This window comes from Bos indicus x Bos taurus, chromosome 14 (assembly GCF_003369695.1).
Source record: "Bos indicus x Bos taurus breed Angus x Brahman F1 hybrid chromosome 14, Bos_hybrid_MaternalHap_v2.0, whole genome shotgun sequence".
In the NCBI taxonomy this organism is placed as follows: Eukaryota; Metazoa; Chordata; class Mammalia; order Artiodactyla; family Bovidae; genus Bos; species Bos indicus x Bos taurus.
This window is the reverse complement of record NC_040089.1, coordinates 15,442,664-15,461,122: the sequence shown is the minus strand read 5'-3', so window position 1 is coordinate 15,461,122 and position 18,459 is coordinate 15,442,664. Positions and strand designations below refer to the sequence as shown.

Here is an 18,459-nt window from a genome sequence, read left to right as displayed (position 1 = left end):
TACATTATATTGTAGTCTATTAAGTGTATAAAAGCATTGTGTCTAAAAAATAATTTTAAAATACTTTATTGCCAAAAAAGCTAGCCATCCTTCAGAGTTGTAACAAAGGTCACTGATCCCAGTCACTGTCACAAAGACAACAACAGTGAAAAACCTGCAGTGCTGCGAGAATTCCTGAAACGCGACACCAAGTGAGCAACGGTTGTTGGAAAAATGGTGGTGACAGATTTGCTCGACACAGGGTTGTCACAAATTTTCAATCTGTACAAAATGCAATACCTGCAAAGTGCAGTAAAGTGAAGTACAACAAGACGACGTGTACCTATCATCTCCCCGTCTTACTTTCTCACTCATTTCCAAAGACACACGTTCTAGTCCGTGTAAGGATAACATGTCCAAAGGAACCTGGCCTTCTAGTTTTTGTGCAGCTACTTCACTACTCTAAAGGCTGAGATCAGGGCGGCAAACCGACAGCAGCTCATTAATGAACCTGTCACATGAGGACGGGGATGACTGAGGGAGGAAAACTCCCATTTCCTTGAGTGAAAGCACCTCTTGCTAAAAGGCATTTCAGAATGAAAGCTTTCTTCAGTGAAAGAAGCATGATAAATGGGCCAATGAAAAGCACTGTCCAGAACAGCCAAAGATCAGACTCATTTAGAAATAATGATAAACTCGAAATGATGTATTTTTGGTTTGATGGCCAAAGAAAGAAGAGTGGCTTTCTTGGGGTAACCAAGTTACCAGAAATAATAAAAAAAAACATAGCATTGCTTCTCTCACAACGTACCTTCATGATAGCCTCGAGATAAGCAGTCCAAATCTTCTGGGTTTTGGCAATAGCAGAAAAGTAAATTTTATTCGAGTTTGCTGAAAGGTTAAAATACGAGTTTCTATTTAGTAAATTTGGAAAGGCTACAGTGTTCTCTCTACCTCAGGCCTGTTTTACAACACTTACCTACAATGCTTTTTAGGGGGCTGACGGCATTCATGAGGGTTTTTAAAGTCTCCTGCACAGTTCTGTCTCGCAAGATAATTTTCTGAAACATGCTGAGGAAATTCTAAAACGAGAAGGCATGATCAAAGAATCAAATATAATGAATAAAATGAATAAACGCTCCAGTTAACTCAAAGGCTACACAGAACACAGACAAGCCTCATTCACACAAAGCTACAAATAAGACGACGGGGAAGACACAACTCCCGGTTCCCATCAGAAACATCCCCTGCTGGGGGGAGTTGCTGGTTTCCAAGATGAAATTCACAAAAACTGTCTACCGGTAAAAATACTATGCTGGCCAAAGAGATTCTAGTTTATTCTCAGCTCTTCTCTATTTAACAGGAATTACATAAATATGGCTGACGTCAGTATAGGAAAGCACAAAAGAAAAGCTAAACCATCTACTCCCTTCCTCCCCAGGACAGCAGAACACACCCGGACACCTGAAGGCTCACCTGTAACTCTTTCACAATCATAAAGCACAGAAGCCTGTCTAACCCGTTCAGACCGAAAGTCCCCAAGGTGTTTTGGATTTCTGAGAAAAGGCGGCTGCTGGTCACTTCTTGATGGGTTTTCATATCATACCAAGTGTTCAGCTGGTCAATGTGACACGTCATTCTAAAACATAAATAAAACACACTCAAAACCCAAAAGCAGCTCAGAATTCACCCTGAAAGGATGAGGGATGCAATAGGATTAGGGGCATCGGATAGGAAGAACAATGGTTTCATGATCTGTGTTTTAATAACCCCTGCATCTGGGCACCCAAGACACCTCACAGTGAATGTCCAATGGGCCAGGAAGGCGAAATTCAGTGAAGTCACCTCTTCCTGCCCTTGCTATGTCACCAGTTTGAATGATGCGTTTCCACTGGGTTGGGTAGTTGAGTCATGTCTCAAGGACAAGGCTAGATTCAGTCATCAGGCTGGAAGACTTCAGGGCCCCACTGCCTCTCTGGAGGGTCTTCTGTAAATATCCAGAGACTGTGGATGAAACAGTGTCTTGTGCCATTTCCACTTGGGTAAGAAAGGAACTTTGAATCCTCATACCCTCACGTCTGAGGCCATTTCCTCTTTCCTCCTAGTCCTGGTCATCGACCAACGATTCCCTTTGAGACTCAGGAGTGTGACGATGGTGATGATAGAAACTGACAACATTTACTGAGGACTGCCTACGTGTCAGGCCCTGGGCCAGACTTTTCCGAGTGCTCTCTCTTCATCCTCAGAATAGCGCTGTGATGTACAAGCTGTTTGACTTTCACTTTATACATGAAATAACTGAGTCTTGGACAGGCCTGATTCTAACACCACACCCACAACCACCAAGAGTCTCAAATGTTCTCATGGGGACCTTAAATCAATGGTGCAAGTGTGTGTTTTCAGTCACTTCAGTCGTGCATAACTCTTTGCAACCCTATGGACTGCAGTCCGCCAGGCTCCTCTGTCCATGGGATTTCCCAGGCAAGAATACTGGAGTGGTTGCCATGTCCTCCTCCAGGGGGTCTTCCAACCCAGGGATCAAACCCCCACCTTTTGTGTCTCTTGCATTGCAGGTGGATTCTTTACCCACTGAGCCACCTGGGAAGCCCTAAGTCAATGGTAGAACATGTTTAAAAAAACAGATGTCAAGATCCCATTTCTGGAGGGTTGGATTGGGCATGTCTGGGGTAGAATTTTAGCCTCTACTTTCAACAGCCCCCACAAAATGATATGGCCCCAATCCTCAGAACCAATACATATCTTTACTGAAATGAAGCTTGGGAGGGAATTAAGAGACTCAGGAGCTAGGGAATTTTAAATTTGGAACTAAATGGAAGAACAAGATGGCTCCCAGAGTGGCAGGCTACTTTCAGGCTTCAAAGCATCCTGCTTCCACCATTCAGTGTGGGCACTTTGCGTCACCTGAGAGGCTCCCAATTTTGATGCCATACATGACATGGAAATCCCAGTCAGGCTTAATCCTGTCTGCCAGTATTAAGCTGGCACTAGGTGAGTGAGGCAGACAGGTTTCTAGGAGGGCTTCTGAGATCAACCCATGGGGACTGAGAAAGGAGAAGTCCCAAAACGTTTTGGATCACTTAATCTTTTTGGCCCATAAGTCACAGACCAAACTCATTTCTGCTGAAGGTGACATACGGTTTGTCAAGTTTCTTAAGTTCTGACAGACAAAATCAGCCTGAGTGTGAAGGCAGTACAGAGAAGACATTTCATGAGGACATTTACCTTGCACAAAGTCGACTTCACCCGCATAGCTGGACTGAGAAAGGAGAGATACAACCGTTTCCTGGGAAACCACACTGGTCATTCCACTGAGCAGGCACAGGCCCAGGGTGAACACGAGAGCAGACAGGAGCCTGCTCTCCCCTTAGTAGGGCTTAGTACCCGCTGTTTGTTTCATCAGAGGCTCAACTGAAGAACAGACCTTCTAATTGTTTTCATTTATATGTCTTTGGACTGGGGTGACCTCAGTCACACTGAGGAAAACATGTAGTCCCAGAAAAAGTAAACTTAATCAACCCATGAGAAAGGCTCCAACGATGGCAGGAACAAGGATATGATCTGAGTAGAGGTCAAGGATATGATCGATATGTTTAGAGACTTGCTGTCCATGATGTTCAAGGCCCAGCGGAATTGAGGTACACTTACTTCGGGTCTGTGATTCGCAAGATCTCTCTGCAGAGTCGACCAATAAATGTTACAGACTCGTCCACAGGGGTAAACTTTGGTATTGGAATATGAGTGGACTGGTACATACTTTGCCAATCTTGAATCTAGAAAAAAAAAAAAAAAAGACCCCCAAGGACATAAATATCTAGTGCATCTTGGATAAGTTAACCTAATTGTCCTTTTCTTACATAGCTTTACAAAGATAACATTGCATGAATAGTGAACACAAATGGCTCCTCGATTTTGAAGAAGAAATTTTAAAAACTGTAGTACCAGCCTCCCAGAAATACCACATACAATGTTTATTAAAAAAAGAAATAACTGTGAAAAAGTGAAGTGATTGAGGAGAAGTGGAAAAAGACACAGGAATTTCTTACTTTCTGTCTTACAAGTTGACAATGTAATAATATACATCCAAAATATAGGGCTGGAAGATACATAATCTTTTGAAAATGTCACCTGAATCACGTCAGTTCCCTAATTAAAAACTTGCGAGTGACTCCTTGTTAAATTACTAACATCAGTCTTCTCAGCTGTGACACTTAAGAATGTGGTGCTCAAATAATCCAACAGAAAATAGGAAAGGACTTGACATTTCTCCAAAGATATAACATGGTTGATAAGCACATGAAAAGATGCTCAACATCATTAGTCATGATGGAAATGCAAATCAAAGCCACAATGAAATACCATTCAGACTCACTAGGATGGTTATAATTAAAAAGAAAAAAAGAGGAAATTAACAAGTGTTGGCGAGGATGTGGAACACCTAGAACCCTCAGACACTGCTGGTGGGAATGAACAAATGGTGCAGGCACTGTGGGAAACAGGTTGGTGGTTTGCAAGTTAAATGCAGAACTACTAAATGACCCAGCATTTAGGTATATACTCTTAGGTATATACTCTGATCAAACCCAGATGAGCTCTTAAGTCTTTGGAACTCCTGTGTACCTGATTTAAAATGACTATACCAGATGGTTTCATTTTGTAGCCATGTAATTAAGTCTGCTTTCTCCTAAGGACAGTAAACTTGGAGAGGTCAGGGGTCACAGAAACCTTTCTGCAACCCTCACAGCTCCTGAAGTTACTCTGAAGGTATTTGTGACTCTATAGTGGTTACGGAATTTTAGTAATTATTTAAACAAACTTTGTTGTTGGCATTTCTGAGGTTTGGGGCATGTCAGAAGTGATATATAGTCACGAATATTAAAATCTGTTTAGATACCTTTGTTCTTAAGAAGTTATTACACTCTTGCTCCACATTGTAATTTATGATACGAGATACTTCTTCCTGCCAGATTTTCAGACCATAAATATTGACATAGTCCTGAATATATTCAAAAGAACGATGGAATCCATCCATGGTGGCTCCCAGCTCTTTCAGCTTGGGCATCAGTTCACTCGGCTGTGTGAAAGAAGAAACAGAAACCTGTTAGACTGGCATAGTCTGTCAACCACTAATGCCTACATGAGACTGTCAAGGAAATCCCAATGAGAGACCACGGTGACAGCTGAAGACAGCTCTGGAAATACTTATTCCTACCTCATTTACAGTGGGTGGTGATTTATGCCAGGCATCCAATAAAGAATATATTTCATTCATTGGGGAAGAAAGCCTCATATAAAAGAATATAAAAAATGAATATCAGTGATTTCTCTCATCATTTGACGACTCTAATCTTAATTTTGAATTTAAATGTGATTTCAGATGTAAATTTCAGGCCTTCTCTTTCTCTCCTGAGAAAAATGATCATATTCTCTACAATATGATCAAGCAAAAGAAAAAAATTATAGCCTTTGTAGTTCCAGTCTGCTTTAGGCTTAACAAATTCTTTTCACTACAAGAAGGAACCTGGAATCATAAACATCAGTTTAATTCTTAAACTTGAAGTGAAGGAAAGGGCTGATTTTAAAAAGGATTTTCTTATAATATGAATGCTTATAAGATAGGATCAAGGGTGGGATGGGGCGGGAGGCAGGAGGGAGGTTCAACAGGGAGGGAACATATGTCTATCTATGGCTGATTTACATTGATGTTTGGAAACCAACACAATTCTGTAAAGCAATTATCCTTCAATTAAATAAATTAATAAAAAACCCCACCAAAATTAAAAAAAAAGATAGGATCAAAAAGCACATCAGCTGATTGTACTGAACATGATACAGTAGATATATGTTAGATAAGAAAAAAGGTCTTGTTCGTGTTCAAAATGACGTTCTAGGACATTCTGCAAGCTGAGTCGAGGGCAAGGACAGATTCATTCTGGTGACTGGGTACCTTGGCTCGGGGGTTGAAGATCAAACCCCTGTGAAGGGCAAAAGCAACACGCTTAACCAGCTCCTTCCTGATTCCATCCTCTAGCAGTTGTTTCGGGTCCACCTAAATGCAAATTGAAAAGCATTAAATGTCAGTGAGGAAAAGCTCAGTCTGGGACAAACCCAGAGGAAAGACAGTCTCCAGAATCTGTAGGGGAGCACTTCCCTACCTCAATCCTAAATGATTACGATTTTTCCTTCCCGTTTCCTGCCCCTCTTTGATCTTGTACAGCTCGGATAGAATTATTAAAACCTGTTACCTCGGCAGAACTTAGTTTATCTCAGCAACATTCATGATAATTTTACGTCAGTTCAAAGATGTTGGGTATGGAAAGTTTAAATGGCCTCACATTTTGATCATCTCATTAAAAGTGCCTTTTCTCCTCACCAGGAGGCAGTGGGCTGAATGGCTTGCACTGGAATTCAGTGCATGTCTCTCATCTGGAAGTCATCTAAGGGCATCTATAATCATACGAGCAAAGTCAAGCTTGGGGTTGACAGATTCAACACTTCTTTCTTCTTTCAGCATTCTCAGGATGCTGTTTGTAATTAGGGAGATAAAATAGGAAAGAAATCTGCTATTTAACTCTATAGCTTATTTTGCTGATTCTTTTTTTCTATAATGAGAAAGCTTTTGTTATTCCCTAAAAGTCTGTCAAATCTATAAAACATGAAATAGTTTTAATACAGTCCTTTGAATTCTCTAAGACATGTTTCTTTTAATTTGTCAAGACTTATTATTTTAAAAAGTCATAAAGATGGGTTCCATCTGGATTTGATGATATTTAAACTTTAAGGAAGATAACTGCAATGAAAGAGTTTCTGAAAATACAGAAGCCAGAGGAACTTGTCGGACTACACTGTGATCAGGTAGTCATTGAAAGCCAGACTGAGGAGAAACAACAGGTGAAGACCTTGAGTTCTTCAACAGGCAAATTGTAAGGAAAGAAAGGAATGAAGGAGGAATCTGAGGAGTAAATCAGTCTTAAAAGACATACATTTTTTTAAAATGGGCAAATCTGAACTAAAGTGTCTAGAGATTTACTTCTGGGTAATAAAACTACAAACAGAGAGACTGGGATTAGGTCAGGGCCCACAAGGAGGATCCTGGGGTGGGAGCTGGCTGAACTGTACCTCTGGGTTTGAGAGGTGCTGAGAGTGAGTGGTCTTTATCTCACACTAACCTATCAAGCTACACAATTGTTTCGATAGCTTTAGGCATCTATGCTGTATTTCACAAGAAAAGGGTAAATTATAAACAAATACAGTCAATGAAAACAAATTCAAGCAGATAAAATGAAATTTCCAAAGAAACAGCCCTTATAAAAACACATTTCATGAAAAAGAGTTCAATGTTTTCATGAATCTCATGGTCTTAAAGGGCCCTTCCCATTCTCCCCAGACTTCCACCAATCAACCTGCGGAGTGCTCACGGGGAAGGGAAAGACCCTGTCACACAGCTGCTTCCTTACAGTTCTGTCTACCTCCTGTGGTTAACAGCAGTTAACAGTTTTCACATGGGTCCCCCAGACCCTCCTCTACTAATTTAGATGTGTATTTGTTCTTAAACATATTCATTAAGAAATCTAAATGGTCACGTGGTAGTTCTATGTCTAGCGTTTTACGGAATCTCCACTGTGTTCTCCACGGTGGCTGTACGGTCTACGCATCTGCAGGGGAGCAATGGAGAGGCAGGGGTGGAGAGCAGACTTGGGGACACAGTGCAGGAAGGAGGGGTGGGATGAATGGAGAGAACAGTCTGGAAACATATACCTTACTATACGTAAAACAGCAAGAGGGAATTAGCTGTGTGACACTGGGAGCTCAACCCGTGGCTCTGTGACAACCTAAGGGGTTGGGAGATAGGGAAGGGGGTTCAGAAGGGAGGGGATAGATGTATACCTGTGACTGATTCATGTTGATGTATGGCAGAAACCAACACAATATTGTAAAGCAATTATCCTCCAAGAAAAAAAAAGTCTAAATGGGATCAAAATATTGGGTTGGCCAAAAAGTTCATCTGGACCAATCTAGTCCTAGGATTTATTTATTTAAGAGGTTATGAAAACTCTGAATGAAATTTTTGGTTAATCCAATATGAACATATATATACTACATGTTGTTCTGCAATTGCCTTTCCACTTTACATTTTGGAAATTTCCTGGTGGTAAGTTATTTTTGAATGGCAGGAAAGTAATCCACAGTGTGACTGCACCATGATATATTCAGCCATTCTTTCACTCATAAAATGCTTAGGCTATTTCTATTACTTTGGCTACATCTAACAACGGACATTTTATGTGTATCTGTGTATATTTCACTTGTTTTAACTCATATTAACTGAAATGAATTAAAACTCTTTGAAAGGGTTTGAAATAGATCCATAGCATTCAAAGATTACAGGTTAGTGAAGGCCATGGGATCCCACATAAAGCCCTGAGTTGTTAAACTGGCAGAGACAATGTAAGCTTAAAGGATGTCAAGATGACATTCCCTGTGCACTTACTGGTGCTTCCCTGGTGACTCAAATGATAAAGAATCTGCCTGTAATGCGGGAGACCCTTGAGGAACGGCAACCCACTCCAGTATTCTTACCTGGGAAATCCCATGTAAGAGGAACCTGGCGGACTATAGTCCATAGGGCTGCAAAGAGTCTGACATGACTGAGCAACTAACACTAACATACTTGCGCTTATTAAGTGAAAGATTCTGGTAAGAGATTTACATTTTTCTTAGGCAGTCTTTCCTTTGATAATTATTGCTAATTACTAGGTTTTATTACATCCAACTAGTCACTTTGCATTTAAGACTAATCTGGTCCTAGGATGTATCATCACATAAAGATGAGTGAGAAGTGATAGCTTGTCTGTGTACTTTCTGAATATCAACTGACTTAAACTGGCATCAGGCCTAAAGCAAGTTTAATAGAGTCTATTAATACTACAGGGCTAGAATGGTATTTCTTTACTACATTTCTAGAAACAACATAGTAAAGTTCTATTTCTATTTAGGTTCATTTCCTATATTTTCTTGGATTTCATTAACACAAATGTTATATCCAGCAATTCAATGAAAATTCTTTAGAAAATTAGAAATGTTAAGATTCTACTGATGTCAGATAAATGGAAAAATACATAAGAGCACCACGAACTGAGTGGGTGTATCATAGTCATCTAAGGATTACAAATTATAATAAAACAGCAACAATATACCACTTTAGACCCGTTTGGAGAACAAAAATTAGGAAGCGGACCATGGCTAGTGTTGGCCAAAATGGGGGTAGATACACAGGAAACAAGTCATGTGAGGAGGCAATCTGGCTGTACTGAGACAAATTAAGTACAAATGTGCCCTAAGACTCCGACCCACTCCTGGGCAGGCAGACTTCAGCACAATTCTTGCACAGGCCTACGTGGGGACATGTTCAGAGATGCTAATCTAGACATTGCTGATGATAACAGGAAGCACAGGTATGAAAATGAGCAGCATCGGTGCCCTGGGGAACAGTTAAGTAAAATGTGGAATTCTCTGCAGCAGTTAGAAGTAACCAACCACCTCACTACAACATAAATAAATCCTGAAAGCAATAACTAGTGAGAAATGTTAGAAAAAGAATGAGGCTTTGGAGCAGAATATGATTTAGAGAAATAAAAAATGTGCACACATAAAATACTACTACTTGCTAAAAATAAGGAGACTTGCATATTTATGGACAGAAATCAAACAGAGTGGGTGCTATAGGGTCTGGGGGTGGGTATCAGGAGAAGAGAAAGAGAAAAATAAGACAGGAGCTGGCATGTACTGGTGATGGCAATGGCCTGTGGTCAGAGGTTACCATTATGATCTCAGCTCTCTGCACCTGGGGTGCAGTACAAAAACATCAAGAGAAAGAAAGGTTGCAGGCAAGGCGGAAAGAGACAGTAAGTGATCAAGTAAGCAAGCTTCTTTGCCTAAGGGAATTGAATTATTGTTTTGTTATTACAAAAATTCAATAAAAATTTTTTTCTTAGTGTTTAGGAATTCCTGGGTGTTACGAAAAATGGGGATAATAAAGCTTTCTCTTTCTTTGTTCATAAGTGACTAAAATGAAAATCATACGCTGCATGTGAAATAGTGAGGGGCATACGATGATGACACTACCCCCACAGGATAAATTCCACAAAAATCCAAATGACAGAGAGGCTTATTATGAAGCCACAGAGACTAGCATTAAGACCATTACCTTGATGATGCCGACTAAAGTTGTCTTCATCATTAAGATGCCTTCAGTAAAAATGGAAATAGCATGAGTAAGCTTGGCAACCTTCAACAAAGAAAAAGAGGTTAATGAAACACTTCTCATAAAAGACCCATCACTTCTATGGGAAGCTAAAATAATTGGTAATAGTTCTGAAGGGCAAAGCCAAGAGAACAGCATGTAGCTTGAAGGCACCTGCGTGTACATGTCCTGGTCAGAAATGAGGCTCTGTGGTGTTGACCACTGTCAGACCTACCAGGAGACTGAGTCAGATGTTCTATTATTCTCTACCCTTTGATGGATCATTTGCCCTTCTTTGGGCCTCAGTATTTCACACATTAGATGAAAGCAGGACTCAGTGATATAGATGATACCTTCCAAAATCAAAAGGCTCATGGAGACACTGAAAAGGTAATCTCCCTTTTACTGCAGTCCACATTCTTTTCAAACAATGCTGGGAGACACTGAAAAGGTTGACCGAGGCTATATTCTTGAGTTAGAATCAATGTGGAAATTCTGAGCTTGATGATCTCAATGCCTAATGAAACTTCTGGAGTTATGTCAAAGGATGTGAAATTGATGCTGGTTATCACATTTTCAAATTTACTTGATTTTACTTTTCAGGTCTCTAAGTTCAGGAAGAAAGAAAAGCAGAGGCATTTGGGAAGAACTACTTCTGAGACTGCTTAATTGTGGAATGGCCTTAAATATATGCCTATTTGAAGTGGTTTATGGAGTATGGATTACTTTATTCATGGAATATGGATTATTTTGAACCACTGAGTCATGAACCAAGATGGTTCAAAAGAAAAGTGACCAACTGAGTTCCACTCCCTCTGAGAACATTCAGGCAGGTGAGGCCTTGAATGATACCAGGACATTGTGAAGAATGAAGGTAAGATTGCACTAAAATAACAAAACCTGGTTACCATTGAGAGTGTAGAAAAATAAATCAGAACTGATCCGGGGATCTTGGGGACACGGCAGGTGACACAGAGTTGTGCTACTTCATGGTTTTGGGGGTTAAACATCAAAAGGCAGATGTTAAAGGGACACACCACCTCATATCGTGGGCCGAGCTGAGCATAGTCCCTCAGCTTGTCTTTGTCCAGCCGGGTGGGCACTTCAATGATATCGTGGGTCTGAAGCTTTATGATCTTTAGAAGGGAAGTAAACATGCTTTCTGGAATAATCTGCAACACCTTTAGTGAAAGGGAAAAGAGGAAAAACAAGTGAACCTCCTATTTTCTCTCTCTTAGTTTGACAGATGCTAGGACAACAGTAAAAAGGGTGTCCGTTTATTAAGAAAAAAAAAAAAAAGCCCTTCATCTGCAGGAAAGGGCTGGGGGGGCTCTCACAAACATTCTTTTAGTAACTGCTCCCAGGCACAGGGCTACGTTCCTTCAAACACGAACTGCTCACAAGAGATTAAGCTAATTCTCCTAGAAATGCTGTAAAAGATGTATCAGTCCCACATTATAAATTTTTCAAAAGCTAAGATTCAGAGATGTTAAGTAACATGGCTGTAGAGCCCTCAGCTAGTACGTGACACAGGACAATTTAAGCCAGGCCTGTGTGGCTCTAAGTCACACCGTAAGTTATTCAAACAAGGACCACAATTCTCCTGAAAACTTTAAGTTCCAATTAGTGACAGTTACCAACTGTGACTTTGAAGAAGCTACCAAGATCTATGTTTCTCAATCTCTATACCTATAAAATGGGGGTTAATACCATCAGCATTTAAAAAATAAGCAAAAGAGACACAGATGTATAGAACAGTCTTTTGGACTCTGTGGGAGAGGAAGGGGGGATGATTTGGGAGAATGGCATTGAAACATGTATAATATCATATAAGAAACGAATCGCTAGTCCAGGTTTGATGCACGATACAGGATGCTTGGGGCTGGTGCACTGGGATGACCCAGAGGGATGGTATGGGGAGGGAGGTGGGAGGGGGTTCAGGATGGGGAACACGTGTGCACCTGTGGCGGATTCATGTTGATGCATGGCAAAACCAATACAATATTGTAAAGTAATTAGCCTCTAATTAAAATAAGTAAATTTAAAATATATATATATTTGACCAAAAAAAAAAAAAAAAAAAGTAAAAACATATCTGCACACCCACAGTACCAGTAAGAATAAATTTATTTTCAGGTATTGACAATTTCAGGAATCAAGTTAAGAATTAAGGAAAAGTATATACAACTACTATGTATACAACAGATGAACAAGCACCTACTACAGAGCATGGTCTTGTAATAACCTATATATATGTATAACTGAATCACTTTGCTGCACACTTGAAGCTAATACATCATAAATTAAGTACACGTCAATTAAAAAAAAAAAGGAGTGAGGGAAAGGAATAACAGGTATACTTTTTCTCAGGGCCCCAAGCATATCATTTGTATTTATTTATTTATTTTTAAATTTTATTTTATTTTTAAACTTTACATAATTGTATTAGTTTTGCCAAATATCAAAATGAATCCGCCACAGGTATACATGTGTTCTCCATCCTGAACCCTCCTCCCTCCTCCCTCCCCATACCATCCCAAAATAGCAGTTAGTTTGCCATTAAAATAAGTATCACCTTGATGCATTTCTTACCTTTCTCACATAGGACACCAATTCACCAGAATAATATTGAGACACGCTGAGAAGGTCAGGGCTATTTGCTTGATTAATACGGAGAAGGGGCAGGTCAAGGGCAGAGGCAAGCTGGAAGGAAAATAAGACACCACTGTTTCTCTGTTTCAAAAAGTCCTAGAAATCTCTCTTTCTAGAAGGAGTAACATACAACGAAGCTCCTAGGCTTTGCTCAAAAGACAGCGACAATGACTGAACTTCATCAGTTCAGTTTCTGACAAGGATATAATGTAAAATGACAGGTATCTGCTACGGCAGTGGCTCTCAAGTTGTGGTCGCTGGACCAGCAGCGTCAGCATCACCTGACATCTTGTTAGAGATGCTGATTCTTGAACCCCACATAGGTTTACTTCATCAGAAGCTCCGGGGGTGGGGCCCGGCAATCTGGGTTGTGACACATCTTCACAGGTAGTTTCATCAGAAGACACTGAGTAAATTATTTGTTCATTTATCACTAAATGAAATTACCTTGAGAGAAGGGTCAATCCATGCCTGTTTTGTTCACCATTATTACGTAACCTTCTTATTTTTTAATTTTATTTCTTGGCTGAACCATGTGGCATGTGAGATCTTAGTTCCTTGACCAGGGATTGAACCCATGTCCCCAGCATTGGAAGCTTGGAGTCTTAATCACTGAATCACCAAGGAAGTCCCCTTCCCTAATCTTTAGAGGACATCTCAGAATATAGCAGAAGCTCAACAAGAATTTTTTTAAGTGAATAAGGAAAAGGATTTTATTCATGTCTAGGGAATAAAGAATGTACATTTTTAGTATCTTGGTAAAACCTATAAAAAATCAATTTCTTCATTAAAAACAATTTTTGTAAGACATCCCAACATCTATTTTGAATTTAAACTTTATTTCTCACATCTTTTGCCAACTACACTCTCATGAAAAATTTGCTAAAAGTTTTCAGTCTATAAAAATACTTAAAATTGTCCAACTTTCTAAAAGGATGAGATCCTGGACTGAATTAACGAATGAGGTAAAAATGAAGGTCAACGCTTGCTCAGAAACTGCAAATGTGATCTTACTGTTACTTGCTTACCTTGAGGAATGTAGCCCTGAGTTTAGTGACCATGGATGGGTTCACCCTTATGCTCTCCTGCATGATAGACGTGAAGCTGCAAACAGACATCAGTGTAAGATGATGTTCACAGTGGCTGCCACCAAGGACTAATGTCAGGTTGTCCATATTACCTGTCAATTAACTGCCAAGCAAAAGAAAGGTCCCCAATGATCTGCATTGTGATCAGGACCTCCTCTTTGATGTTAATGGTTCGGATCATTTGGTGGAGAAACTTGCGAGTATCAGCAAGAAACTGACACACTTGCAGATTCGATTCGAGCTGGTGAAATTCTTGAACCTGGGGCACATAAACACACTGGATTTTAAAATTCTGAACGGCCTGTGTGGTGTTCATTTTTCTTTGAAAACACTTCAAATAAAGCACACTACTTAACTAACATTCTTGGCAAAATTTTAATTTCAAAATATAATTTCAGAAATGTACAAGCCAAGTCAGAAAACAATGCATATATTTCTAGAATTAGAAAATGTTCCACTATTTCTTATTCCATACATATATAACATAATAAGCAAATACTCCCATTTTCCATTTCAATATCAATAAACATATATTGGAAAATTCTAATTCCACAGATTTGCTGGCTTGCTAAAAAACAAAATAAGTCATGCCACAACCAAGGAGTGGGCACTTGTACATTTTTAAGTTCTTCTGATGAACTCTTTAACAAATAATGATTCCATAGTGTTCTGACATTTTAAAGTATATAATTCAATGGGCATGGGCTACATGCCAAAATAAATAATGCAAAAGAGAAAAAGCACCCCAGATTTATAACGTTGTTTATAGTTGTACTATCGACTAGAAAATCCAAATACAACCAAAAAAGAAACAGCACAAGGGAGCGATTGTTTTGGAATGGTTATGGAAACTGGCATGCTAACAATGGAGCATTATACTGTGCTGCCATAATAGTGGCCATCCTAAAACCCTTGCAAAAATAAGAAAAAGCTTATAAGAAAAGGATTAATGCATACATATCAATTGGACAGGGTTCCAGGTGAGGATGGATGATTTTTGTTTTTAGATAATAGAGTGCATGCTTATTGTTTTGATGCTTTTGTTTATTTTCCTGGTTAAACATACAAGTTTTAAGAGTGTGGAGGTAAGATGCTCTTTTGAGAATCATTTTTCAGTAGATAAAAAACAAACTTTTCTTTTCCAGGAAAGAAAACACATTATTTTTAAGCATATGATCATTATACAACTATTTTTATTTTTGTGTATCTTTTTCTAGGTTTTCCCCCAAGGCATACATTTTTTACAAACCTAAAAATGGTGCATATAATGGAAATTTGCTTTTGCTTTTACCTCCTTATCATAGTTTTCCCAATGTCTCTATATTGTCTTCATGATTAGTTTTTTAAGATTACATGCATGTTTCTGCAAGTTGAAATATCATAAATTTCACTACCATTCTCTTTATTATTATCATGTAGTTATTTTCCCAATTTTAGGGCACTGTATACAACAGTGAACATATTCACTTACACTGCTTTTACTTCTGATGAAACAGTCTCTTAAATATGTTTCCAGGACTGCTGTGTAGGTCAAAAGTATGGTTCACGATCCAAGAACTGTCATTTAAAGACTTTCCTTACCTCTTCCAAAGCCTGTATTAGCTGCACAGTTTTTCTGCCCGCAGCGGTAGAATCATCATAATTTAGTGATAATATTTGTTTTGAAATCTCTCTGAACCAAGCTTGAAGATTTTCTATTAATATAGAAACAAGAAAAGACTACTGAAATACCAGAACAACTGTAGCAGTGGCTATGACTTTAATCATCTTTTGCAAGTCCAGTTCTTACAAAGCTTTTACTATGTATCTATCAATTGTTCTCAGGAATTCTCCAAATTGTAACAACAAAAATGCCTGCGGCATGTGACCTAGTAAAAGTGATGAAACTTTGTACACAAAGAGTTTATAACACCTGGCAGAAAGGGTACATGTAAACTGATGTGTGCAAAGATGGCAGTGGGGGAGGGGAGGAGTTGGGGAGGAACTGCAGATTTTCACAGAGCTGGGACGGTGGGTGAGGGTCTGCAGGGGCAGAGCGGGGAGAGGGATTAACTGTCCCTAGATGAGGAGACGGATACAGCAGAAACTTTGGGGTGAAAGGGCAATGGCACACTTCAGAGGGCAAAGTGGGACCAACGTGTAAGAGAGTGACGTGTGAGCAGTGAGCTGTGGGGAGTCTGAATGGATTAGGGGGTGCCATCTGCACTCACAAACCAGTTGGCATTTCTAAAGGCAGAGATGGTGAGTACTGTTAACATGCTCTGAGACCCTCAGTGTATCAGGGAAGGGTTTAAGCTTCATTTCATCTTACCTTCACAAAAATCTACGGAGTGGAATTAAAAGCCGTTTCTCAGATAAGAATGCTGATACCTGGAGATACTAAGAGCCTCTGTGGCTTAGTCACTTAATGGAGGAGCCAGGGTATGCAAACTGTTCAGAGTCAAAGCCTTTGCTCTTCTCACCTCACCAAGTTAAAAAAGCTAAAGGTTTTTTTGTGTGTCATCAATGGGATAATTTTACTTTAATAAAAGCACTTAAAAGCTTATAATCTAAGTTATTTTAAGAACTGACATCTGGGTTCCCTGGTTGCTCAGTGATTAAGGATCCACCTGCCAATCCTGGAGACGTGGGTTTGACCCTTGATGCGGGAAGATCCCACATACTGAGCAGCTAAGCCCATACACCACAGCTACTAGAGAGTAGCCTCCACTCGCCAAACTGGAGAAAAGCCTGTGCAGCAACAAAGACCCAGCATAGTCAGAAATAAGCAAATAAAAGTATTAAAAAAAAAAAGAATTGACATAGGGTGGGAGGGAGGTCACAGAGGGAGGGGATATAGGGACACATATAGCCGATTCACTTTGTTGTATAGCATAAACTAACACAACATTGTAAAGAAATTACAGTCTAATAAAAAAAAACTGACATGAAGAAAACTAGTTGCAATTTTAAACTTTTTTTTTTTTTTTGTAGGACCAAAGGACAGCTATGCTATAGAAGAAAGTACAAAGAATTTGGAGTCTGAGGTGATGGTTGAGATCTAGGCTTTATACCTTTGTTACTTTTGGCTGGTGATTACTTTTTAAAGCTTTGGTCTCTGTATATACAAAATAAGGATAAAGATGCTTATCTCACAGGGTTGTAAGGATCAAACAAGAAATATTTGTGAAAGTACTTTCTAAGCTGAAATATGCTATACAGCCAGAAAAAATACAGTATATTGTTTTGAATGATCTTTGGAACAATGCTTATATTTGTAAGAACCTGCAGCCATGAAATTAAAAGACGCTTACTCCTTGGAAGGAAAGTTATGACCAACCTAGATAGCATATTCAAAAGCAGAGACATTACTTTGCCAACAAAGGTCCATCTAGTCAAGGCTATGGTTTTTCCAGTGGTCATGTATGGATGTGAGAGTTGGACTGTGAAGAAAGCTGAGCACCGAAGAATTGATGCTTTTGAACTGTGGTGTTGGAGAAGACTCTTGAGAGTCCCTTGGACTGCAAGGAGATCCAGCCAGTCCAAACTAAAGATCAGTCTTGGGTGTTCTTTGGAAGGACTGATGCTAAAGCTGAAACTCCAAAACTTTGGCTACCTCATGCGAAGAGTTGACTCATTGGAAAAGACTCTGATGCTGGGAGGGATTGGGGACAGGAGGAGAAGGGGACGACAGAGGATGAGATGGCTGGATGGCATCACTGACTCAATGGACATGAGTTTGAGTGAACTCCGGGAGTTGGTGATGGACAGGGAGGCCTGGCGTGCTGCGATTCATGGGGTCGCAAAGAGTCGGACACGACTGAACTGAACTGAATTTAAAAGAGACTAGAATAGAGATAAATGTGCCTGATTTTAGACAACTTATCTGGTTAGATTGGTACCAGAGGTTCTTTGTTTTAAGATACAATATGGTGATCTGTGAAACCGGTTGCCAATATATATCATATCATCAAAAACTGGTCAACTTTTTTCAGTAGGAGGGAATAACTTTCATGATCTTCTCAGAAGGCTACTTCTCCCAAGAAAATTAATAACCACTAACACAGATGAGATCTAAGAGTCTTGTGTTCCAATCCTGATTGGTTCTTCTTCACTGACACACCTGCCATCTAGTGGCACAAGAGGGGACCTGCAGACTGCTCTGAAACAACCCGTGCGTGTGTGAATTCAGTTGCTGAATCTTCATGACCCCATGGACTGTAGCCTGCTAGGCTCCTCTGTCCATAAAGTTTTTCAGGGAAGAATACTGGAGTCAGTTGCCATTTCCTGCTCCTTGGGATCTTCCTGACCCGGGATCGAAGCCAGGTCTCCTGCACTGCAGGCAGATTCTTTACTATCTGAGTTACCAGGGAAGCTTCAGTAGGAATAATAATATAATTTGGAAATATATTTTGGATCGACCATTCAGCATCAAATAAATCAACAAGAGCCAAATACAGTAATCCCAAGTTTATACTGACTATGAATAGCAGAGTTACA

At 39.7% G+C, this 18,459-nt stretch overlaps 1 protein-coding gene across 1 annotated transcript in view; it reads right to left on the bottom strand.

The window, feature by feature from the left end:
- Window positions 1-18,459, bottom strand: part of WASHC5 (WASH complex subunit 5) — a 53,029-nt gene that overhangs the window by 11,659 nt on the left and 22,911 nt on the right. The window contains exons 12-23 of the mRNA XM_027560859.1: window positions 15,562-15,674; window positions 14,073-14,239; window positions 13,921-13,996; window positions 12,833-12,943; window positions 11,281-11,421; window positions 10,205-10,285; window positions 5,945-6,046; window positions 4,892-5,071; window positions 3,646-3,770; window positions 1,456-1,618; window positions 959-1,061; window positions 791-870 (exon numbers count right to left, since the gene is read on the bottom strand). Of these exons, the coding sequence (XP_027416660.1) occupies window positions 791-870; window positions 959-1,061; window positions 1,456-1,618; window positions 3,646-3,770; window positions 4,892-5,071; window positions 5,945-6,046; window positions 10,205-10,285; window positions 11,281-11,421; window positions 12,833-12,943; window positions 13,921-13,996; window positions 14,073-14,239; window positions 15,562-15,674 (1,442 nt within the window). The remainder of the gene's footprint in view (window positions 1-790; window positions 871-958; window positions 1,062-1,455; window positions 1,619-3,645; window positions 3,771-4,891; window positions 5,072-5,944; window positions 6,047-10,204; window positions 10,286-11,280; window positions 11,422-12,832; window positions 12,944-13,920; window positions 13,997-14,072; window positions 14,240-15,561; window positions 15,675-18,459) is intronic.